Source organism: Octopus bimaculoides, chromosome 26 (assembly GCF_046866305.1).
Source record: "Octopus bimaculoides isolate indiv1 chromosome 26, ASM4686630v1, whole genome shotgun sequence".
In the NCBI taxonomy this organism is placed as follows: Eukaryota; Metazoa; Mollusca; class Cephalopoda; order Octopoda; family Octopodidae; genus Octopus; species Octopus bimaculoides.
Genome location: NC_142953.1, coordinates 8,519,575 through 8,546,247, shown reverse-complemented (window position 1 = coordinate 8,546,247; position 26,673 = coordinate 8,519,575). Strand labels below are relative to the sequence as shown.

Below are 26,673 nucleotides of genomic sequence, written 5' to 3'. Positions count from 1 at the left end.
GATTCCCAGATTGGCAGTGCATTGTGTTTTTGAGCAGAACACTTCTTTACAAGTTGTTCCAGTTCACTCAGCTGTAAATAGGTACCCTGTTAGCATTCTGTTCAGGGGAAAATGTTGGACTGCCCACCTTGCCAGCAGGATTTCATCATTTGGAAGCTACAACAATGTGAGGAAGGGCATTTTAACCAGTGGTGTTTAATAACAGCCAATAGTCCAGTTTAGTGGTTCTCAACCAGGGTTCATATGACCCTTGGGGGTCCACACAAGATTTTGTTGCTAAAATTTATGTGCAATAAATTAGTTGTACTGTTAAAAATTATTTTAACAGTTTTTTTTTTATACAATTCTTGATAATATTTAACTATAAAAATATAATAGGATTTTTTAAAACATTGAATGGCTATGGGGGTCCATTTAAGTAAAATGGGAATTAAAGGGAGTCCATAGATAAAAAAATCATTGAGAACTTTGATCTGGTTGATATAGTGATATAAATAAATAGCTAGCTAGCTAGATAAAATATGTGTGTATATGTATGTGGATATGTATGTGTATACATATATATATATATATATATATATATATATATATATATACACATGCATAAATACATGTGTTTATGTGCACGTGCATGTGTGTGTGTGCATATGTAAGTATGTATGCATATATGTTTCAGGAGCCCACATACTGTCAGTGATGGTCAACTGTTGGCTGGAGTGCTGAAGAATTTTCTCTCACTCTCAATGCTGATGTATACTGTCCAAAGCAAACAGTCAAAAATTCTTCCTATCTCACAACAAAAGTAGTTTAACAACCCCCCCCCCCCCCCACACTACCACACAACCCAACCTAACACTCTACCAACCAACCAAACAACCAACCCACCCACGGCCAACCTAAAATATTTATCTGAAGAATTCTCTTCAGCAGAATCCTTCACCTAAATTCCTCACACATCCTATTTCTGTCTCAGCCATTCCAGGAGAAAATGCTTCCTGGCTTTGCTGTGCATTGCCGTGTATCTGCCGTGTGTCTGCTGTGTGAAGGCCATGTATCTGTTACCGATGGCTTGCCGCCCTGCGTATCGCTTTGTGTTGTTGTGTGTGTGTCTGCTGCTCTTACACATCTTTAATTGTCACTTGATGCTGGAACTAGGATATAGTTTAACGCAAATTACCAGGTGGTGATGGTGGTGGTAGTGAGAGCAGTGGAGACAGAGGTGTCTATGGTCTTGGTGGTGGTGGTGGTGGTGGAAGTACCAGTGGAGATAGTGATGTTTATGGTGGTGGTGGTGATAATAGTGGTGAAGATAGTGGTATTGGTAGTGGTGGTGATAGGAGTGGGGATAGTGGTGTCTAGGGTGGTCGTGATAATAGTGGTAAAGATAATGGTGGTGACAGGAGTAGAGATAGTGATGGAGATAGTGGTGAAAATAATGGCGGTGATGATTATTGTAGTAGTGTTGGTGATATAGTGGTGTGAGTAATAGTGGTGTTGATGGTGGCCAATGAGGTGGTGGTGATGACAAAGCTAGTGGTGATGGTAATGGAACAAGTCATAGTCTTGGCGGTGGTGATAATAATGTTAGTGCTGTTGTGGTATCTACAGTAGTGGTGGTGGTGGTGATAGTAATGCTGGTGGCTGGAGTAGTGCTTGTGATGGTGGCGATTGTGTTGGTTGTAGCTGAGATGGTGCATGTGGTAATGGTAGTGGTAGTAGCAGTTGCAGTGGCAATAGCTGAGATACTATTGGTTGTGGTTTTAAGTATGTATTCACATGCATATAGTTGCATGTCTAGACATGCGCATGTATGCTTAAAAGGTAAATTTCTGGAAAGTTTTAGAAATTTTCAGTTTCAGTGATGGTTTGGATCTGTAGTCTTTGAATCAGCTTTCTCCTTTCTGTTTTTGAGAAGCCGAATTTCTCGAGATTGGTGCTTAGGCAGTTTGTTATATATTCCAGTGCCCCAATAATTTACAGGTATAAACCTGAACTTATAATTTGGGCAGAGTAAATTTCTCAATAGTTCAGTGTATGTGTTATGTATGTATGTATGTATATTTATATATGTGTGTGTAATCACATACACACACAACAAGCTTCTTTCAGTTTCTGCCTCCTAAATCCATTCACAAGACTTTGGAGGATTCAGGTGGCCTGGGACTATAGTAGAAGTCACTTGTTCAAGGTGCCTCACAGTGAAACTGAACTCAGAACATGAGGTTGGGAAGCAAACTTCTTAACCACACACCCATACCTGTACCAGTAGACATTATATTTAGTATATACTTTATAGTAAAAATTATACATAATAAATTGTGTATATAGACTATATAGTGTATCTAGTGTACATCACATATTTAATACCTTTCCTGTCTTGCAAGTTACTTTGTGGTCCCACTAGTGCCAGTGATATGAAAAAAAGCACCCAGTGCACACTGTAAAGTGATTGGTGTTAGGAAGAGCATCCAGCCAAAGAAACCATGCCATAGCCAACATGGATCAAGATGCAGCGCTGAGATTCACCAGATCCCTTCAAACTGTCCAGCCTATGCCAGCATGAAAAGCAGATGCTTAATGAAGATGATGACTGTGTATATAGTTGTTTAGTCCCCAACCAGCCCTGATGCAGTAAACCTATGATCAAAAATGTTCTCATCATGGCCATGCTATCATATGGTATTTTTGGTTAAAGATATTGTGTATCTAGGATTACATTATCCAATGCAACAGTAGTAGTCTGTGATCTAAGGGTGAATATTGCTGATATTTCTGGCAGCTTGACGACCACATCAAGGCAACATGTCTCTCGTTGGCTCAACTTTCATTCCCATTCCATCTTCAGGTGAGGTACAGCAGAACTGAACAGCTGATAGACAAGCAGAGAGAGAGAGAGGAGGGAGAGAGAGAGAAAGAAATACAGATATAAACAGAGCAATAGAGACAGACAGATGTAAATAGGAAGAGAAAAATAGAGAGACAGAATTCTAGATGTCAATGAATTCAGCAGCTGTTTGTTCCCTAAGCTGTATAACTGACACTGATGCCTTAAATAACCCCACCCACCTCATACATGTTCACCCATCCACCCCTCAAATATATTCCACCGCCACCATCAGCAACAACAACGATCGCAACACACCAGAGGGTGTGTACCTCAGGCTTTTGTATTACTTCTTACCATCTCCAGATACAAACTCGCATTTTTTCCCCAAGTTTATTTTTTTATTTTTACACATACTGACTGTGGGCAATGGACATACCATGGGCAGTAGTGAAACAGCAGTGTTACGACTATCAAACTGGCAGAACCATTAGCATGCTGGATGAAATACTTAGTGGTATTTTGACTGTCTTTACATTCTGAGTTCAAATTCCGCTGAGGTCAACTTTGCCTTTCATCCTTTCGGAGTTGATAAAATAAGTACCAGTTAAACACTGAGGTTGATGTAATTGACTTACCCCCTCCTTCGAAATTGCTGGCCCTGTGCCATTATTATTATTATTATTATTATTATTATTATTATTAATAATAATAATAATAATAATAATAATAATAATAATAATAATAATAATAATAATAATAATAATAATAATAATAATAATAATAATAATAATAATAATGGTAATAACATTCATAACTCACTTCTGTTTCTCTACTGCCCATCTTTATGAGGAGACATGTTTGAAACATATACAGATTATAATTACAGATGTATCATATGTTTAAGGAAGTGTACATATTACATTTGTTCATGTTGTAAAGAGAAATAGAGAAATATGGAGGTGTTTGTAAGGTATATATGTGTGTTTAACTATTTGTCAGCATACTTTGAATACCCTTGTAGATTATATACTTACATATACATATACATACATGTACATATGTATGAACGTACGTGAATACTTGTATGTAGTTAAAAAGTTTGCTTCCTAACCACATAGTTTCAGATTCAGTCCCACTGCATGGCACCTTGGGCAAGTGTATTCTACTGTAGTCTTGGTAGATGGAAGCTGAATGAAACCTATTGTATATATCATTATCATTTAACATTTGTCTTCCATGCTGGCTTGGGTTGGATGGTTTGACAGGAGCTGACAAGCCTGAGGAAAGTGCCAAGCTTTATCATCTGCTTTGGCATTGGTTTTACGGCTGGAGGCTCTTCCTAATGCCAACCACTTTATAGAGAGTGCTGGGTGCTTTTTACATATACGTGCGTGAGTGTGTATGTTGGTGCATCCTTGTCCTGTCATCATGTGATAGTTGTGAAATGATTGTCACTATCATACAAGCATTGTTATTCCTTCCCAATTTTCATGTCTGACCAGGGGGAAATATTACCTTTCTTGGAAACAGGTGAGGGTTGGTGACAAGTTGGGACCCAGTCATAAAAAGACACAAGGAGCCATGTTGTGGGACTGAACCCATGACCATGTGGTTGGGAAAACTTCTGAACCACACAGCCACACCTGCACCTATATGTATATATTTGTGTGTGTGTGTGTGTGTGTGTGTGTGTGTGTGTGTGTAATATGCATATTAGTTTATAAAGCAAATCATGGAATGTTGCATACTTTGACATATAACCGTGGCTGTTATATGGCATTCCTGTGGGTTGTTGGTTTTGTGTGGCCCCAGATCAACTCTGACAGAGCAGACTTTCTTTTTAGAAGTGTCTAGGACTACATTATCTAACATGTCCCTCCCCTTTTTATAAAGACACTGAAGTGGAATGTATAGGAGATTTAGCTAATGTTTGTAACATGTCAAGTGGCCATATAAATGTTCCCTTTTAAGGGGTGTAGAACATTAAAACAGGAGCTGAACATTTGAAAAAATATCCTTAATTAATAGAGATCTAACTATCAAAATATTCCTTGAAAGCAATTAGCATAGGTCACAGGGGAACAGGAAAAGGATGAATGTTAAAGGATATCTGTATTAATACAGGTCAGGTATAAAAATCAGATTTTTTCTTAGAAATGGTCCTAGTTCAAAAGAGGTTCACAATTAAATCACTTATGGAGATCAAGAGGGAGATTGAAATGAAAAAAAAATGGGAAACTGTCAAGTATCAAAACTGAAAAGTTATTAAATCTCTAAATACGGAAATTGTTGTGAAGAGAAATTAGAATTGGTCTAAGGATCACTTTGAATAGGAATCAATATATGTAAATGAGAAAGGATGGAAGGTCACAAATGAATGAATAATAAGTAAATAATATGAAGAATTCAAAGTTAAGAAAACAGAAGTGGAAGTTTTAAAAAAATCAGAATTCAAACATCAAAATTAAAGATATCATTAATTAAAATCAAATGATGAATCTTACATAAATGATAATCAGAATGGTCAATGGATTAAAATTAAAGCAGGAAAATTACATCAAGATTAACAGTAGTCAAAGACCTAAATCTAAAGGAATCATTAAAATCAAGGATAAAAAGAAGAAATCAAAAATAAAAAAAAAATTAAGGATCAAAACAGGTAATCAAGGATCAAAACAATCAGGTATCAAAATTAAAAGGTATAATCACAGATCAAAATCAAGAGGATGGATTGAAAACCAGATGAAAACAAAAAGAAGATATACTATAAGGTAGGTAAAAAAAAAAAAAAGAGAAAAATTAGGTTTGAAAAATAAAGGTCAAAGTTCAAAACAGGTTTGGAGATCAAAGTCTAAGAAATATAGGTCAAAGTTCAAATATGGTTCTAGGATTAAACTATAAAATCAAAGATCAAAATGAGATGTCAGCATTAGAACATGTCAAAAATCCAAAAAGGAAGATTGAGATTAAAAAGGAAGACTGAGGATCAGGTTTTGACAATACTGAGAAGGAGATCAAATTTGCTAGTAGATGGTCAGTTGGCCATGTGCCTACCTGCAGCAGTCTTTACTTCAGTTGTTGTGGTTTGTGATCCAGCACCACCAGCAATTATTGTAGAACTCATTGAGGGATTGCCTGAAACATAATTTTGCAATGAAGATAAAAAAAAAATCAAAAAAATAGTTTAAAAGAAAAAAAATCTGAAGTTTTATCGCAGTTTTTAACCAAACAGACTGCTTTAAATATTTGTCATGAAGCTGAGAAGGTAAAAAGAAAATGATTAAATGGGAGGACAAAGAACTAAAACACACTTGGGTTTATTAATAGTAGGAAACTTCTTAAAAGAATCTTCTCAGTTAATCGATATATCTAACAGATTGGGTAATTGTGTAGAGGAGTCACCATCAGTGGCTTCGAAATATTTCCATGAATTTCATAAGGAAAGAAGAAAAAGGAGTGAATAAAATGCAAAAAAAAAAAAAGAGTCTAAAAGATTAAAAAGTTATTTCTATGTGTTTTTTAATAGTTTAGTCAAAGGAAAAGGTCAGTGCTTGTGATTTCTTCTGGAGAGGCCTTCAAGGTTGGTGGAAGGAAGAAAAGTAGTTATCCTTAGATCAGAGTCCCAGCTCAAATGCTAAGAACAGAGTGGACTGTGCTAAATGTAGTAAACTGGGTGACTGAATAAATTTGCCATCAGAGAACAGGAATTGGCATTCAGTGACAGACTTCCATATTGTTTCTTTCAACCAAATTCCTCTCACATGACTTTGGTTGACCCAAATCTATGGGAGAAGACACTTGCTCAAAGGTTCCAAGCAGGGCAATGGGATTGAACCTGCAAACCATATGGTTAACCACAGAGCTACATTTGTGTAATGGCTAAGGAGCAGGATTAGGTTAGGTAGGAATAAAAGTGGATGTTGTGAAAGAGACAGGGTACATCAGAGTGATACCTGATACAATTTTGGTCATTTTGGTCACTGTAGTTGTAGTTCCATCAGCTGATACAGTTTTTGTTTCAGTACATTCTGCAAACAGATTTCACAAAAGATTATCAGAGAAAGTAAGTAAATGGAAATGGATAAGAAAAATACACACACACACACACACACACACAGATATTTATATTTGAGCACTTCTTTTGCAGTCCTATATAAACTGTTTTGTTTCTTGATAAGAGACAAATATTATTATTATTATTTATATATATATATATATATATATATATATATATATATATATATATATATATATATATATATATATATATACAGGGTGTGATGGGCAAATTTTTGCCATTTTATATTTTTAATTTATTGCATGCACATTGTTTATTTTTGATTTTATCGACTATACAGTATAGTAGGGTCAGTTGGGTACCATCTGTGAGAAAAACAGCACCATGCTGCAATTCACTCTGCCAAAAATTTGAAAATGACATGCTGTACTGCTTGGCGTTCATGCCAAAAGCTCCAATATGAACATTTCAGAGTGTTTGGGTGTCAATCTGAGGACAGTGCAATCTAAGTACATGTACCGAGAGTGATAAAAGTCAATCCAGTCAACATCATGGTGTCTGGAGTGATCACAAGTGATGGTGACGTTATCATTATTATCATCATTTAACATCCATCTTCCATGCATGCATATATATATATATATATATATATATATATATATATAGGTAGGGGGCTCCGAAAGGGGTCTCAGGGAGTAGTGTCCATGCCTTCCTGAGCTAGTTTTCCACCACATTTCTTAAAAATCATGGTAGAGGCCTTGGTCTCAGGATCACTTATGTCTAGAAACTGAGGTTGGGGGTAAGCAAGGGCATGCTCCCCATAGAAAATCCAGCTCCAAAAAAGCCTCATGATAGCAAGGGAGAATGGGCACCAGCCAGCCCATAGGTTGAGCTGCCTGCCTCAGTTGCTATGACATTGAGGTAGATCCAGCTACCCCCATTAATGGGGACAAAACCCAGATTTAAAACACTGGATGATATATGAAGAGAGAGGATACCTACCTTTCATACCACCACTATCATCTTTGGTGACCACAGTCTGTGTATCTGCAATCATACAACAGAAATCATGAAAATTAATACATTTAACATATTACTATAGACACATCATCAGAGACCAGTGTGCTGCAGCTCAGCAGATTTGAACAAGGTGGGTGATTCTGCTAGTGACTTACTTTGACTGAAAGCAGGTTAAAGATACTCTGAAAAATTGATATGAAATTAGTGATATTCTGTCACTATATGAAATTAAAAAAAAAATAGCTTTAACTTAGGTGCAGGTATGACTATGTGGTAAGAAGTGTGCTTCTCAACTACATAGTCCAGGTTCAGTCCCACTCCATGGCAACTTTGGAAAGTATCTTCTCCTATAGCCTTGGGCCAACCAAAGCCTTGCAAGTAGATTTGGCAGACAGAAACTGAATGAAGCCCATTATATATGTAATTATTTATCGAACCTGTTACTTACTCTATCAGTCTGTGTTGCTGAACTGCTATGTTACAAGGATGAACACAAACACGAAAACACACACAGATACATATCACAGGTTTTTATCAGTTTTTGTTAACCAAATCCACATGAAAGGCGTTGGTCAGCCCAAAGTGCCACATAGCAGAACTGGAACCATGTGGTTGAAAAGCAAACTTCTGACCACACCTGCACCTAAAAAATGTGAAATGGTTACAGCACCTAGGTTTCCCAAGTGGTCACCTATCTAAGTACTAACAAGTCACGACATTGCTTAACTTAGGTGACCGAATGAGAACTGGTGCTTTCAACATGATATACCATAAAATATATTTGTTTATTTTTTGTGTGATGTTATTTTTAATTTTGATTCATTAAACCGACCATAGTTTCAGTAATTACAATTTTCAAACTGAAATTAAACAAAATTAAAAAAAAAATTGGTTAAAACAATGACAACAAAAAGCTAATATAAAAAAGGTACCAATCAAATGTTAATTGAGACAGTTATTGTTTTCTCTCTGCATTGTAGCGTTTGCCTGGAATAAAGTCAACTATGGTCTTTACTAAATCATGCATATGTTCAGATGTTGGAGACTACTGCTTATGAAGATTAGCGGGCAATATCATATCTAAAGGGAGTTTTTGTTATCTTATTGCAAGGCTAATCTCAGTTCATCAAGATTATTTAACTCACCATATTACATATGTGAATCCCTACCATATGAGTATTCACCATAAAGAAAGCTCAAACTAGTTCCATTCACAAAGCTTGGCTCAATTCAAGTATATAGTAGAAAGTGCTTTCCCAAGATATCATGCAGAGGATTTGAAACTGTGATTTTGGAATTCTGAAGAGGACTTTATGACCTATCAACATGCCTGTACCGAACCCTACCTCCACTTTTTTCTGTAAAACATTCAGATGTCAAGTTAAATAAAGTCCTATTCACACAAACACATACACAGAGAGTGATAAAGAAAGAGATCATTACCCCAGACTCAGTAACATTTTAAGCAGGCTCTTGTGACATTTTAAAATTCTAGCACACAAACGTATACACCTACACACGCACACATATATACACGTACACGAATACATACACTTGCATATATATGTATATTATATATATATGCATCCACATATGAACAAATACACACCTATATATATATATATATATATATATATATATATATATATATACACACACACACATACATACATACACACACACACATATACACACATACACACAAGTATACATCAACTTAAATCATTTCAAGTTATGCATCTTCAACTTTATATTCTTTCTTTTAAGAAATTTAAAAAAACAAAAAACCCCTCTAAACTTCAGTCAATTTATCCAACTTCATGTTGGTCTCAGCAAAGATATTTAAAAGCAGACAAACTAGAAAAAACACCTAAAAACTAATACTGAATGGAAAATCAAATAAAATATATGTGAAAATATGTAAAAACCATTTATTAAAACAGATACAAGCTAATAAAGTTTTTTAAAGATTTATTTTCACACTACATTGTTGTAAGTTGAGGTACATCTGTAAATACGCACGCACACATATATTATATGTATATACATTTGGTGATGCAAACAGGCAAAAATAGAACTTAAAACATGAGTGTGTGTGTGTGTATATACTGTATAGACACACACACATCACACTGATTGTGTGTGTGTTTATTTCCAGAATGACTTTTTGGTATGGTAAACAAGACTCTTTCAAAACACCAACAATAAGATGACACCTAGTAACAATAACCCTGTTTGTCAGTGACCTTTTAAAGATCACAACCCATTACTTACTAACTACTACTACTACCACTGCTACTACTACTTGCAACTTCTGTTTATTTATGCAGTAGGTGTGGCAGAAATGGTAGCGTGCTATGCCATGAAAGAATGGAAGGGTGAACTAAATTGCTTAGCAATATTTTAATTACATTTCTTTGCAGTTCAAATCCCACTCAAATCAACCTTGCCCTTTTATCCTTCAGTGGGATCAAAGAAATAATTACCATTATAGGTGCCAGGCGTGGCTATGTGGAAAAGTAGCTTGTTTCTCAATGACATGACCCTAGGTTCAGTCTTACTGTGTGTCACCTTGGGCAAGTATCTCTTACTGTTGCCTTAGCCAAAGAAAGCCGTGTGAGTGGATTTGGTAGAAAGAAACTGAAAGAAGCCTGCCGTATGTATATATGTGCGTGTCTGTATTTTTCCACGCACCCACCTGCACTGCTTGACAACCAGTGTTGGTTTGTTTGTGTCCCCATAGCTTAGTGGTTTGGCAACAGAGACTGGAAGAACAGGCTTTAAAAAAATAAGTACTTAGTTTGATACATGTAACTAAGAAGTTCTTCAAATCAGTGCCCCGGCATGTCTGCAGTCTAATGACTGAAACAAGTAAAAAAAATAAAGGATAAAGATAAGTGCAGATATGGCTGTGTGGGTAAGAAGCTTGTTTCCCAACCACATGGTCCTGAGTTCAGTCCCACAGTGTGGAAACTTGGGTATGTGTCTTCTATTACAGCCTTGGTTTGACCAAAGCCTTGTGAGTGAATCTGGTAAACAGAAACTAAAAGATGTGTGTGTGTGTCTTTGTGTTTGTTCCCCACCGCTTCTTGACAACCATTGTTGGTTTGTTTATGTCCTTATTAGTTAGCAGTTCTGCAAAAGAGACCAATAGAATAAATGCTAGACTTAAAAATAAGCAATGGAGTTGATTCATTTGACTAAACCCTTCTAGGTGGTGTCTCAGCATTTATGTACAACAGTCTTTGTGATGACATACCAACATCTACCATCTCCACAATTTTACTTGGATGCATTAATTTCATAACACCTATATCAGATGGAGAAAGTTCATAACACCTGTATTAGATGGAGAAAACAACAACCTGGTTTTTGTCAAAGATACTATTGTCTATAATTTCCAAATGAATTCTTTGTACACTATGATTTGAAATCAGTCTACATTTAGTCATATCAATTGGGCTAATGGAAAAAAAAAAGACATGCAATGCAGAGTAAATATAATGAAATATCAAAATTAACAAAAAAGAAAATCGAAACTAAATTACTAAAAAAGAAGAAACATAACTAAAAATAGGAAAAACAAAATAAGATCTTTCTAGAAGGATCTCTCAAACATTACTATTAAAGAAAGAATACACTTTTTAAAAGATATATGAAATGGTACCACTAAACAAAAAATTAAATTTTAAAAATATTAAAAAATATATGTGGGAGGAGTGATAATATGCTTAATGCAACAAGCCACAAAAGTTTTTGCTTAATTAAAAATCAAAAAAAAAAAATAGTAGTGAAGAGAAATAAATTAAATTGTTAGCTTTAATGATTAATCCTTTCTAAGGGAGGTAACTTCAAAATTTGAATTGATTAAAATTTTTTATGTAGACATAAAGTGGAGGGAGTGAGTCAGATCTTTGGTAAGTAGTATAACTCTGAATATGTTCTGATCTTTTTAGACTTCATCAGCAACAAATAGTCTCACCACTATTTGCCAGATCCTGGATCAATGACAATTATCCACAAGTGTAATTTTAATAAACCAAGCATTTTATGGCTCACTGCATTAAGTATATTAGCCTTCTACTTAACTATGTTTTTCAAGCATAATGTTGCCTAGGTAATTTGCTACCTATCTCCACCTCCAATACCACCATTCATTCCTATAAAACAAAAAGTAGTTTTCTAAAATTATCTACCAAACTTGATATCACAGCACCCAATTGAAAGTATTACCTGTCTTCTCTTCTTGATTCTCTTTTGATTCTGTCTTAGACTCATTGCATTCATCTGGAATTTTTGTAACATCAAATATCAAAATGAGATAAGTGGTGGAATTTTGGTGAAGAGCATCTGAGAACATATCATTTGCCATAATGAAATTCTTGCTCCCCACCCTCCACCAATTTTCCACCACAAAATCATCAAAAACCAAGTATTCTTTCACAGAACATTGCAAATATTTTTCTCTGTGAATCAAAGAATTTTCTGCTCAATCATAGAATTTTTTAACAAAAGACACCTTTTAGGAACTGATGTCATAATTCAGCTTTTAAATATTTAAGGAATGAAGGAAAGAGCTACCTTTGGACAAGGTGTCAATCTGTCTTCGAAAGTATTCACCGAAGAATTTGTTTCTCCTTACACACTGATATATAAAGTGAAGAATCTAGAATTATGGGGTTTGCTCAAAATACAAGGAACTATGTTGCAGTGAACTTGACCTCAAAACTCGAGTGGGTGGCCCAATAGTGTATCCACCTTGACATTTTTGCATCTACTTAAAAGCAAGTACAAGGAGTAATGAAAATGCTGCAATTAATAAGGTGAATGTGAAAAATATAAGCACATATAGAGATTCTAACATATAATAGTAAAGTGGGATAAAGGAGGAATATATAGAGAGAAAAATATGATGAAGATATCACTGTAAAGACACTAGAGGATAATAAATATAGTAATTAGTTAAAAGACTGATGTTAATGAGTGGTAAGGGGATGTTACAGTAAGTATTATAGTGTTATATTTTGAGCTACTCAACAGGTAAACTTGAATCTATCAACCTACTGTAGCAGTGTTAAGTTTACTTATTGCTGCATGTGTGTGTGTGCATGCATGTGCATATGTGTTTGCACACACACATATATATATATATCAGTTTATATGGATTATATAGATTGTGTCAATAGCTTGTCAGCATACAGTAGGCTAGTCTAGAACACTCAAAGGAAAAAGTAATTGACCAATAAAATTTATTAATCAATGTATGACGATTCAGGTTGTCCTATTTTCAAATATTGGCACAATTGATTTTGATAATTGACAGTTATGTACCAGATGCAGGGATAGATTATCTTTTTATTATGATGTAATGCCAATATAGTTTGATGGATATTTCCTTCCAAACCATAAATTGAACTGAACTGTGTTTATCCATCCTTATTATACATACATACATGCATACATATATATATATATGAAAAGCTACTAATTATATGTATACATACACATACACACACAGATACATGTTTTTATATATATATATATATATATATATATATATATATATATAAAAGATCTTTTGTGAGTGGAGGGGGCTTTGGAGGAGGTGACAAGGTGATGAAAATTTAGAGTGTGACAGAGAGGTAGAAATAGGTGTCTTATATAAAGTAAAGCTGGCTGGCCTAGTGGTTAGGGTATTGCACTCATGATTGCAAATTCATAGTTTCAATTCCCAGACCAGCCATACATTTTGTTTTTGAGCAAAACACTTCATTTCACATTACTCCAGTCCACTCAGCAGTAAATGGGTGACCTTGGCAACAGATCTGGCATTCTATCCAGGGGAAATTCAATAGCTGCAACAATGTGAGGAGGTACAATGTGGCCAGGGGTGTGTAACAATGTCTGATAGTCTGGTCAAGATAGATAGACAGAGAGAGATAGAAAGGTATATATTCATATATTTATTAATGCTTACTGTTAGAATTATTGGTATCCTGAAAACTCAGGCTAAGGATTCAATAAATCCCAAATTCTGATTAAATGTAATTTCTTTGAGCACTTTTTCTTTCTTCTTCACTTTTAAACACAAGAATTCACCAATTCATATGTTTGTGCATGTGTGTGTATGTGTATATTAGTATATATAGTCAACAGATGAGATACAGAGATTCTCAGTATAGAAAACACTTAGTAGCACTCAAATGATTCAAACTTAGACTCCAATGTCTTTACGAGGGACCAATTCTATGAGGTAAAGAGTGGCTATAAGTGGCATCCAGGTAAGCAGATACATTTGTATATATGTATATATTAGTATATATGTGTACCACATATCTTAAGTAACCACACTATACACAGTATGTATGTAAGTATGTGTTTGTGCGTGCACGTATGTGTGTATTGAATTTCTTGCTGATACTAAATTCAAGATGGGTGTATGTTGATAATTCCAGTAAGCCATATAATGCCAACTCTAATTTACTGTTTGTAGTCACAGACAAATGTAATCAGAAGCTTCAGCTAAAACCTTCTTCACTGTTTTGCAATGCAACAGTAACTAGAATAAGTTCTAAAGAAACATATTTCCTTTATCATGGTATAGTTCTATATTCTGTTTGCAGACCAACTCTGAGGAATCAAGTTTCAGCAACTGGTGGCAGTGGTTTTAGCGTGTGAATTCTTTGCTTTTGTATATATTGGCTTTTTAATGCTGAATGTCAGTGAGGGAAGAAGTGAGCCAATGCAAGGTGCTTCATATATGTGGTTGGTCGACATTGCTAGAAATAGCCCCCCCCCCCATTTCTCTAGGCCTACATCCTCTGTCATCATCAACACCATTATTGTTTAATGTCCATGTTCTATGCTGGCATGAGTTGGACAGTTTGACAAGGAACTGCAGGGTCCATGGATTACATCATGCTCTTGTGTCAGCTTTGGCATAGTTTGTGTGGCTGGATGCCTTTCTTAATGCCAACCACTTTGCATAGACTTCTGAGGGCTTTTCTCATGCCACCAGCACTAGTGAGGTCACCATACAGCTTGCAAGCCTATAAAACCTAATGGGAGGGGCTTTATGTTAGCAGATGAGGGTTAAAATATAAAAGTGGTGTGACAGAGAAGATTCCTGTAGGGGAACCACATGTCTACTCACATTTAAATAAGAAATTTTAAAAAATGGTTGGGTACCATTGGATAATGTAATAGTCTTTGGTCTATAAAAGATGAGATGATCATGGCTAGAATAACTTTGAATTTTGTAGGCTTTTTGGTTAGGGCTGATGTTGGGCAATACAACAACAATGTCAGTTAATGGTGGTAGGGAGCCAACAAAAGGGTCTTGTTAGGTTCTTTGGCTTGTTATTTCTAGCAGGTGAAGCAACTACACTCTCTCTCTCTCTCTCTCTCTCTCTCTCTCTCACACACACACACACATAAATATCTATATGAGTGTGTGTGTATATATATATATATATATATATATATGAATGTATATATAACACACACACACATATATATACATATGTATATATATAAATGTACATACATAATATACATATATATATGTGTCTGTATATATGTTTATGTATATAGATGCATGTGTATATATACGTTTATATACATATATATATATATATATATATATATATATATATATATATATATATATATATATATATATATATATGTATGTATGTGTATGGCTGCTCCACATCAAAAGAGGTTAGCTAGGCAATAATCTTCACTGAAGTATAAATGAAAACGTCCATTAAGTTACGAAAGAATCCTCCACAAATAAACACTAAAAGAGAAAAAGTGTTTCAACAGTGTAATAAAGTTGTCATTGTAAAAACAAAGAAAAAAAACTAGAGACACAGGCTACAAAAAAAGTTACTATTTAGAGTCACAGGAATGTTAGAATTATTCTGTAGACATCAGTTGAAACGGTAGAGAGTAAATGAGGAGAGAATATGTTATAGTAAATAAACACTGTCGAATGTTAGTTAAAAGAGACTTATTACTATGAAATGATAAAGAGGCCACAGTCAAGTTACCAGAATGATAAGAAATAGTGACAATATGTTAGATTAACACAAGAGTAAGAGATTATAAAGATGCTATAGAAAATATACTATAATAAGAGAAATATAGAAACTGATGTTAAAATATAGACACTAATGAGAAGGGGCAAAAGAGGTTTCTACAAATATAATTGTGTTAGTTATCATTGAAATATTACATAGGATGATCTAGTATAGATAGAGAACTAAGATAGGAAACTGGTCATCTGACATAACATCTACCAAACTACTTGGGACAGGAACTAATCTTACCAATATTCTCTTTATCACCTTCACCAGATTTACTGGTTTCTGAATCCTTGTTCTTATTGACATCGTCTGTAAAATCCCCTGATTTTTCAGTTCCCTCTTTTGGTGAGTCTGGAATTAAGATGTTGCTATGGTTACAGAAGCACAGTCTAACTAAACAAAATGGTGTACCTAGCAAGACTGAATATTGTGTAGAAATTTTTATGGCAACAGTTTGTGGTTTAACTAGATTAGACCTGTTAACTACAATGACTACTGTGTAGATATTTCCATGGTAACAGGTTGTAGTATAACCAGTCTTTGGATACTGATGACATACACACATGTACATATATATATGTACATACATATACATATATGTGTGCGTATATAAATATATATATATATATATATATATATATATATATATATATATATATATATATCTGTGTGTATGTACAACGGTGAGGTATATAAGCGAAGATACTTATGTTAGAAAAATATCATGTACAAACAAATGGTAACAAAGATCTCAGTTAATATTATGTCATTGTCAAAACACAATAAAGAGAGAAATATTGACAATTATAAGGAATGCATCATTTAGAGTAATGAGAATGTTGGTGTTTTTCATTAAACATCTGTTACTAACCTTTTGTTACCATATTTCTATTGAAATAAAACTGTCTTCATTTCAATTAATTTTGAAAACAATGAAGAATTTAATAAAATAACCTGGTTATTATTAATTAAGCTGCTGTTTGGAACATAAATTAATATGAAATTTTGATGGAAAGTTTGTTTCAGATCACTTTAAAATATGAAGTTTGTATCAAAGAAACAGAGCTGCTTTCAGGTGGGTTGGAATGAAAGGGATTAAAGACCAGAGGGTTAGAGTTGATGGAATATATGAATCTACCTTGGCAGCTGTCTATTTTATTAAAAGACAGCTTCTTAATGACGAAGATGCCACAATTAAATTGTTTAACTGATCAAAGATATCAACACTATGTTGTATTCATGCAGATTCTAAAATGTTACTATGGTTCTCTAGAAAATACACTACTATCAAAGAAATGTAGAGGTTGTTAAAATGTAGACACTATTGAGTGTTTATGTTTCAATAAAGATTATTGTTATATATAATTGAAATATTAGATAGGAAGATTTCTTAAAGATAGACAGCTAAGACAGAAAGTGGGCTAACATAAGCTCTACCAAACTACTTGGGACAGGAACTAATTTTACCAATATTCTCTTTATTACCTTCAGTTTTACTATTTTCTGAACAATTTTTGTTCTTATTGCCACCATCTTCTGTAAAATTCCCTGATTTATCCATTCCTTCTTTTGGTGAGTCTGGAATTAAGACAGTTTTCATGATTACAGTTAATAAGTCTAAGAAAATAATGTACCTAGTAGCAGTTGATATTGAGCAGATGCCTCAATGAAAACAGTTGATGGTCTAATCAAGTTAAACCGGTTTATTATGCTATCTACTGCATAGATTTTCCTAGAGCAAAAGCTAATCCTTCAACCTGTCTATGGAAGGTGAAAAAAATGATAACAAGGAAGAATATGCTGAGATGAAGATATCCTATGATGTATGCAAATGAAGATGGCTCTTTGCAATTTACTGTATGCGTCAAAAAGAGCTATCCCCAAAACAGACAAAAGAAGAATTAAATTGATTAATATAAATGCCATTATAACAACACAAGCAGAATAGAAATATTGTTGGTAGCTACAAGGAAGGTACAATTGGTACTATTTAAAGTAGCAAAGAATTTTGTGGAATTCATTCAAAGGATCAAATTATAGACATCAATTCAAAAGGAAGGGACTAATGGATACTAGTAAAAGTTATAGTAAATATAAACTATAAACTGTTTACATTTATTCTATAACCAAAGGATGATAAAGATGCCATAAACAAGAAACTAACATTATAAAAAATACAAACACTAGAGAGACACTAGAATACCTAAAGAGGTTATTAGAATGAAAGAAAGAGTGAAGATCTATAATAGATAAACATCTAAGATAGGGGAACTAGTGATCTGATACATCTACAAAACTAAAAGGGGCAGATTCTAGGTTCCAAGCTTACCAATATTCTCTTTATCACCTTCACCAGTTTTATTGTTTTCTGAACAATTTTTGTCCTTATTTACGTCGTCTTCAGTAGGATTCCCTGATTTTTCAGTTACTTCTAGTGGTGAGTCTGGAATTAAGATGTTGCTACAGTTACATTAGTAAAATCTAACTAAACATTATGATGTGCCTATTAAATGTGAATGTTGTGTAGATATATCTGTTGCAATCTAACAAGATCAGAACAGTTTACTATACTGTTGCCACCGATGTTGCTCTCATTCTTATTGCCATCAGTTTATATTTTGGTCTTCAAGCTTGTTCAGGTTGGACTACTGTATATGTACTTCTTTGGCAAGTTGATCATATAGCTAATCATTTGAGGTGAATGATATTCATACAGGTATAAATAAATATGTATGCGTGTGTGTATATATATATATATATACACACACACACATATATAGATAAGGTCTCGTATAAGTAAAAAAAATACATAAGGTTACAATGAATTGTACATATAAATCATAAAAGAGAGAGATTCAATACAATGTTAATGATACCACAGCAAAAACACAAAGAGAGGAGTATAGGCACTCAGCTATAAGGAATATACTATATATGGTAACAAGGATGGGGAAGAACTGCACTATAAAGATAAAAAGATAGACATAAGTAAAAAAAAAAGGCTAGAGTCACTAAAAGATGGTAGAAAATCATCCAGGAAAAATACACTGCAGAACATTTTTTAAAAGGTTTTGTTTTTTTTTACTAAGGAATGATGTAGATGTCAGAGTGAAAACACAAGGAGAGAAATATAAACAATAATTACGAGGAAGGTACTATTTGGGGTGGACAAGAGTTTACTGAAATTCATTTCAATAATAAAAATATAGATATCAATTCAAAAGAGTAGAGACTAAATTTAAATGATTGCCGAAAATGCTTTAGTATAGTGAGGGTTGTCAAGTAAAAAGACAGCTACAGAGAAGTGATAAAGATGTCACAGTCAAGTAAATAGAATAAGAAAAAATATGAAAACATACAAGGAAATACCAAGATGCAATAGAAAATATGCTATAATCAAAGAAATGTGGAAATTGTTGAAATATAGATACTGTTGGGTGAAAAAGAAATGTTTCAGAAGTATTATTGTGTAACATATTAAAACATTATAAAGGGAAATCTAGTATAAACAGGCAACTATGATAGGGAACTGACAATCTGACAACAACACCTACAAAACTAATGCGAGCAGGTTCTAGGTTCCAATCTTACCAATTTTCTCTTTATCACTTTCACCAGATTTACTGGTTTCTGAACAATCCTTGTTCTTATTGACATCGTCTTCTATAGAATCCCCTGATTTCTCAGTTCCCTCTTTTGGTGAGTCTGGAATTTAGATGTTGGCTATGGTTACAGAATCAAAGTCTAACTGAACAAAATGGTGTACCTAGCAAGATTGAATATTGTGTAGATATTTCTATGGCAACAGCTGGTGGTCTAACTAGATCAGACCTGTTAACTACACTGACTACTGTGTAGATATTTCTAAACAGCTTGTTGTCTAACCATTTTAGACTAGATAAATCTACTGACAAGTGTGTAGATGATAGCATTTTCTTTGTGTGCAAAGATCATGAAGAGCAACATACCCTCAAGAGCTTATGTAAACTGATTACTGACACTGCAGGGCTTTTCTTCTTGTAGTTTTAAAATCTGAATCAAGCCATGCAATCTGATCCTACTCTTTAGATTTTGAGGTCTGATCACAGTCGCTCAGTGGGCTAAGACAACTGCAATAACCAGCAAGCTGTAGGTCTTAAATTTGAGTGGCTTTCTCCAAGGTGAACTGCCTTATAGGGCTGGAGAACTATTCAGGTGTTCCTGGAGGTGTGTCAAAGAGGGCACTGAACTACCTGAGAGATTCTACTTCTCAATTTGTTATTGGGGTTGACTCCCCAAGCTTTTGCCTTTCCTCACATGTGTAGATAATTCCATAAAAACAGTAGAGCTTCTAACCAGTCTTGAGAGACTGTTTATGATGATATTGCTGTCAGGGCGCATATACAGCAAAGTGGTCTATAAATGAAGACATACATTAAGTTACAATGAGTCATGTACAAACAAAAAAATGAGACAGATTCAATAGAATGTTAGAGATGCCACTGCAAAAACACAAGAAGGAGAGAAGTATAGGCACTTAGCTATAGGAAGGTACTATTTAGGGTAATAAGGATGGTGAAAAACTGCATTATAATGATAAAAATATAAATACCATTTAAGAAGGGCAGAGAAACTAAAAGATGATAGAAAGTGTAAACGTGGTACAAGCTGTCGTTTTTTTTTCTTTGGTGCAGGTGTCAATGTGTAGAAAGAAGCTTGTTTCCTAACCATGTGGTGTTGGGTCCAATCCCACTGCATGGCACCTTGAGCAAATTTTTTCTATTACAGCCCCGGGTCAGCCAAAGCCTTGTGAGTGGATTTGATAGATGTAAACTGAGAGAATCCCCCCCACCACCACCACCACTACTGCTTGACAACAAGTGTTGGTTTCTTTATGTCCTTCTGACTTAGCAATTCAGTAAAACAGAGACTGATCGAATAAGTATCAGGCTTAAAAATAAGCACTTGGGTCAATTCACTTGACTAAAACATTCAAGGTGGTGCCCCATCATGACCAAAGACTGAAACAAATAATAATAAAAGCCAGAAGATGGTGATAATGTAAAAGTTTTACTGTAAAATATACAGTAAAAATATACTGTAGAATGTTTAATGAAAGATTAGTTACTAAAGGATTATGTAAATGCTATTGTGAAAACTCAAGAAGGAAAGAAATATAGACACTAGTTACTAGGAAGGTACTACTTGGGGCTTACAAAGGTTTATTGAAATTTATCAAAATTACAAGGGTAAAAATATAGACACCACTTCAAGAGAGTAGAGTCTAAATGATGGTAGAAAGTATCAGAGTAAAAACAGGCATACTTCATCATGTCTTTTTCAACTTTATATCATTTCTTCTTAAGAAATAAACCTTAACTTCTCTAGATTTATCTGACTTTACATTAGTCTCAGTAAACATATTTAAAAGTAGAACTTGAAGCACAAATAAAGTTATAAATTACAGCATAAAAATTCTTTAGGACAGAAAAAGTTAAAGGCTACATGTGGGACTTAAAGCCACAGTAGATCTACAGGAGATGTAGGTTCAAATCTCACAGGCAGCCTTTGACTTTTTCTATCCAAGAAGGATTTTCAACTCAATATTTACATGCTATTATTTATAACTTTCTGTGTGCTTTGAGATGCACTATTTCCAAAAAAACAATTATTTCACATTCTCTCAAAAGTTTATAAATTCTTAAAGATTTCAACAACATACAGCTTTTGCTGGTAAGACTAAACTTTCTAAAATGTATAGAAAACCTCAAAGAACTGCTTTGGCCCAATGTTTGAAAAACCTGTCATGTTTACAGGAAATGACGGTTTGAGTCACATGAGCAGCCTTTAATGTCAACAATATTTAAAAGCATAAAAATAAAAGAAAGCATCTAAAAACCAATACTGAAGTGGAATAGCAAGGAAAGTACATGTTAAAATATGTACAAACCCTTTATTAGAATAGTTTGTCATCATCATGAACATTTAACATGTGTTTTCTAGGCTGGCATGGGTTGGATGGTTTGACGGGAGCTGGCAAGCCGGAGAGCAGCACCAGGCTCCAGTTGTCTGTTTTTGCATGGTTTCTATGCCCTTCCTAATGCCAACCACTTTTCAGAGTGTACTGGATGCTTTGTACGTGGCACCAGCACAGAAGCTTTGTATGTGGCACCAACACAGGTGCTTTTTATGTGGCACTGGCAATAGATTTTTTTTTAATGATTGTTCATGTTATGTCATTTTTCCAAGTTGAGTTGCATATCTTGGAATCAATTATTGAAATAAGATGATGTATACCTGTACTTCAAAAGAAAGTTTATTGATGGTTTTGTTAAAAGATAGCAACCCAGTGACGATAAAGATGCCAAAGTCAAATCATCATAATAATAAAAAATATCAACACTATACTAAACACACAAAGATACTAAATTATTATAAAGTGGAGAGTGTAATTACATAACAATGAAATAGAGGGTGAAGATCTATACTGGACAGAAAACTAAAATAGGAACTGACAATCTGACAAAACATCTAGCAAACTAATAGAGGGCAAAATCTAACCTTACCACTATTCTCTTTATCATTTTCACCAGTTTTACTGGTTTCTGAACAATTCTTGTTTTTATTAATGTCGTCTTCTGTAGAATCCCCTGATTTCTCAGTTACCTCTTGTTGTGGGTCTGAAATTATGATGGTTCCATAAATACAGTATCAAAATCTAACTAAACAAAATCATGTTTCTAGTTTGATATTGATTATTATGTATATAAGTGCAGATATGGCTGCAAGATTAAGAAGATTGCCTTGCTATCATGTGGTTTTGGGTTCAGTTCCATGGCGTGGCATCTTGAGTAAATGACTTCTATTATAGCCCCAGGTTAACTAATGCCTTGTGAGTGAATTTGTTAGACAGAAACTATGTGGAAGCCCAGCATGTGTATGTAACTTTGTGTTGTGTTTGTCCCCACTCCACAAGTACTGGTATTGATTTGTTTGACTAAACTCTTCAAGGCAGTGCTCAAGCATGGCCACAGTCCAAAGACTGAAACTAGTAAGAGATAAAAGATACATATTATACATGCTTATAAAGTTTTGTATATTTATAGTTAATATACTGAAGGCTTTGGTTCGCCTGGGGCTGTAGTAAAAGACACTTGCCCAAAATGACATGCAGTGGGACTGAAACCACAGCCTTGTGGTTAGGAAGTAAACTTCTTCTTACACAGTTTCACTGTGTATATGTATATTAGATTACAAAGGACAAATGATAAACTGGCTTTCTCATTTGTCTTTTAAAGACCTGGCCAAGTCAGCAGGAAATGATGTAAGCTTTCTGATCCAGTTGTCATAGCCAGAGATTCAGGATATGAGGTTTGAAACCTTGATGGAGTAAGGCAGGACCTTGGTATGGTAATGTAGGATCTTGTTTGCTGGGAGAGGTTAGAGAGGTTTGTCCCAACTGGAGTTGTCAAATGATGATGTCAATGAGTTATACACAAACCAAAAGTATAAAGAGAATTTCATCAGAATGATAAAGATATCATTGTGAAAACACAATAAAAGAGAGAAATATAGTCATTGGTACTAGGAAGGTATTATTTATGATAACAAAATTTGGTTGTGATTTATTACAAGGATAAAAGATAGAGATGTCATTTAAAAAGTGATTAAAAGATGGAAGAAAACAGAATGGTAAATAGTCTACAAGAGGGTTATAAACATTAGATGTAATAAGACTAGTACAGGATTTTAAATATGCCACAGACAAACGACTAGAACAATAAAAATAAACTATCAAAACTAGGTAAATATAGTCACTAAAATATTACTAAGATGCTATAGAAATTACACTATGAAAAAAGGATAGAAGGATTGTTAACATATAGACACACATGAGAGGAGAAAAAGAAGTTATATTAAATATTATTGGGTTAGATATCATTGAAATATTATAGAGGAAAATCTAGTACAGATAGAGAACTAAGACAGGGAACTGGTCATCTGACATAACATCTACCAAACTACTTGGGACAGGAACTAATCTTACCAATATTCTCTTTATCACCTTCACCAGATTTACTGGTTTCTGAACAATCCTTGTTCTTATTGGCCTCATCTTCTGTAGAATCCCCTGATTTCTCAGTTCCCTCTTTTGGTGAGCCTGGAATTAAGATGTTGCTATGGTTACAGTACCAAAGTTTAACTAAAAAGTGAAAACAATGTATCCAGCAACTTTGTTTCTCAGGTATCTGTATAGTAAAAGATGGCAGTCTAACTAGATAAGACAAGCTCATTAAGTTGACAACTGTGTAGATATTGCCATGGTAACAGCTGATGCTCTTATCAAACAAGTGTGTGTGCATGCATGTGTAAGTTGTGTAAGCTCGCATGTCATAAGGTATACCACTCAAAGGGTTTGCACGATGTGTGTGGGTGGAAAACTGGTTTAACTCTTTAGCATTTAAACCAGTCATATCTAACCCAAATATTCTACCTGTTTCATGTTTAAATTGGTCAGATCTAGCATCTCACAACTACCCAACAATGTCATTCTAAAAATAAACAATCACATTACTGAAACCTCAAAGCTACAAGATAATGCATGATCTATTCAAAACAATATGAATAAATAAGCCTTTTATTAGACAGAGTAATCTGAATGCTAATGGATTAATGGAGTACATTTCTTTTTATGCTGCACTTGTGTCAACAATTCAATTGAGTCTTTCCATGTTATACTTAACAATTGAACCAAACTCTGATTTCCCTCCATGTTGTGACAATAGTTGAACTGAGCCCTGATCCCCATTCACGTTATACCTATGTCAACAGTTGAATTAAACACTGATTCTCCTTTAGGTTATGTATGTCACAGTGCAACACCTAGGGCAGGTGTCTTCCACTATGGCCCTGAGCTGAGTAAAGCATTGTGAATGGGTTTGGTAGATGGAAGCTGAAAGAAACCTGTCGTATATGTGCATGTGAGTGTGTATGTATGTGTGCGCGTATGTGTATGTGTGTGTATGTACATGTGTTTGTGTTTGACATAATTTGACAACCAGTATTAGCTTATGTTACTATAATTTAGTAGTTTGGCAAAAGAGACCAATAGACTAAGTACTGGGATTGATTTGTTTGACTGAACCCTTTGAGGCAGTGCTCCAGCATGGCTACAGTCCAATGACTGAGACAAGTAAAAGATAAATGATATATATTTTCTTTCACATTTTTTTCTGGGTGGATGGCGGGGAGAAGTGATGTGGAGATGTTTACTCATTAATTCTTGAAATTATTATTTTATTTTACATCGATTTTACTTCCTGTGAAAAAAGAAACAAAAATGTTGAAAGTTAGAATCCTGAAATTAGAAATAAAAAATATATATAATTATTATATAAGTGAAAAAAAAAAATGGTAAGTTAAGCTGAAATGAAAAACTTGTGTAAATCTAGATAGATAAAGTATTAATAGTATTTATAACATTAACAATAATAAAAACAGTAATAATAGTAGTAAATAATTATGATGGTAACAGTTTCAAATTTTGGTGCAGAGCAAGCAGTTTTTTTTTTTTGAAGGGAGGGGCAAGTTGATTATACTGACCCTCAATACTTGACTGGTACTTATTTTAGAGACCCCAAAAAGATGAAAGGCAAAGTTGACTTTGGTGGAATATGAGCTCAGAATGTAAAGATGGATGAAATGTTTCTAAGAATTTTGTCCAGTGTGCTAAAGGTTAAAGGTAGAACACCTACAAAAATCAGCATTGCTTGGAACTGCAAGAGTTCTCTGCAGGATTCTTGAAGCATGACCAGTAAACAAGTGTCACTTTAGTCTGCTGGCCCTGGGCAGCTGACACTTTCCATCATACCTAGCAAAATAAGCCGAGAGTTTTCATCAAATAATAATAAAATAAGTGGTCTTTTGTTGCCCTACTTTTTGAGGAAATACAGGGAGACCAACATCAGGAACTAATTCCTGATGAGATAGAAAGTAAAGTATTTTGGGGAGAACTGCAGAACATTATTATAGTTATTATTATTGCAATGAGCTGGAAGAATGGTTAATGTGCTGGACAAAATACATAGTGGCATTTCTTCTGGCTTTATGTTCTGAGTTCAAATTCTACTGGTATCAACTTTGCCCATCATCCTTTCAGGGTTGATAAAATAAGTACCAGTTCAACACTGGGATTGATATAATCAACTGACCCCCTACCCATAAAATTTCAGGCCTTATGCCAATAGTAGAAAGAATTATTATTACCATCATAAACAAAAACAAAAAAAAAACTGACCTATTTTAACAAAATAAACTAAGAGACAAACAAATATTGTGTCCTTTTCTTCTTCTTCTGACAAGTATTAACAATGGAAAGGTGAGTGGATGTGTAACCCTTCACTCACTCCACAAAAATGAATGAAAATACACCAATGATTGTGAAATAAAGAATATGGGATTTGGTGAGTTCTCTTCTCGGCAAGAGGCTAGAAGGGTATAAAAAGTGGGGGTGGGGTGGAAAGAGAGAGAAATAGAATAACTGTGTGTTGTAAAATCTTGTTTTCATTTTGAATGAAATGGCAGAAGCAGTGCAACGAAAAAAAAAAAAAAACAATTTATCTTCTCCATGTTTCTTTACATGCTACAGGAGGTGTGAAGCAATTTAACATGATGCCGTGATTAGCAAAAATGTCCAGAAAGAGTACAAACCAAAAACGAGCAAATTACCAATAGTTGTA

The 26,673-nt window shown here is 34.4% G+C and overlaps 1 protein-coding gene across 16 annotated transcripts in view; it reads right to left on the bottom strand.

Annotated features, from left to right (window-relative positions):
• The window catches only part of LOC106870346 (uncharacterized), a 235,788-nt gene that overhangs the window by 76,488 nt on the left and 132,627 nt on the right, over positions 1-26,673 (bottom strand). For 4 of the 16 annotated variants that reach the window (XM_089342558.1, XM_089342563.1, XM_089342556.1 and 1 more), the window contains 3 exons: positions 7,848-7,892; positions 6,781-6,855; positions 5,882-5,962 (listed from right to left, as the gene is read on the bottom strand). The exons of 4 other annotated variants lie outside the window; for them this stretch is intronic. In XM_089342558.1, the coding sequence (XP_089198684.1) occupies positions 5,882-5,962; positions 6,781-6,855; positions 7,848-7,892 (201 nt within the window). Of the gene's footprint in view, positions 1-5,881; positions 5,963-6,780; positions 6,856-7,847; positions 7,893-12,098; positions 12,153-16,198; positions 16,307-17,440; positions 17,534-18,284; positions 18,399-19,546; positions 19,661-22,500; positions 22,615-23,981; positions 24,096-26,673 lie in introns of all 16 variants that reach the window. 8 more of the 16 variants (XR_016238506.1, XM_089342552.1, XM_089342555.1 and 5 more) reach the window with 6 other exon arrangements.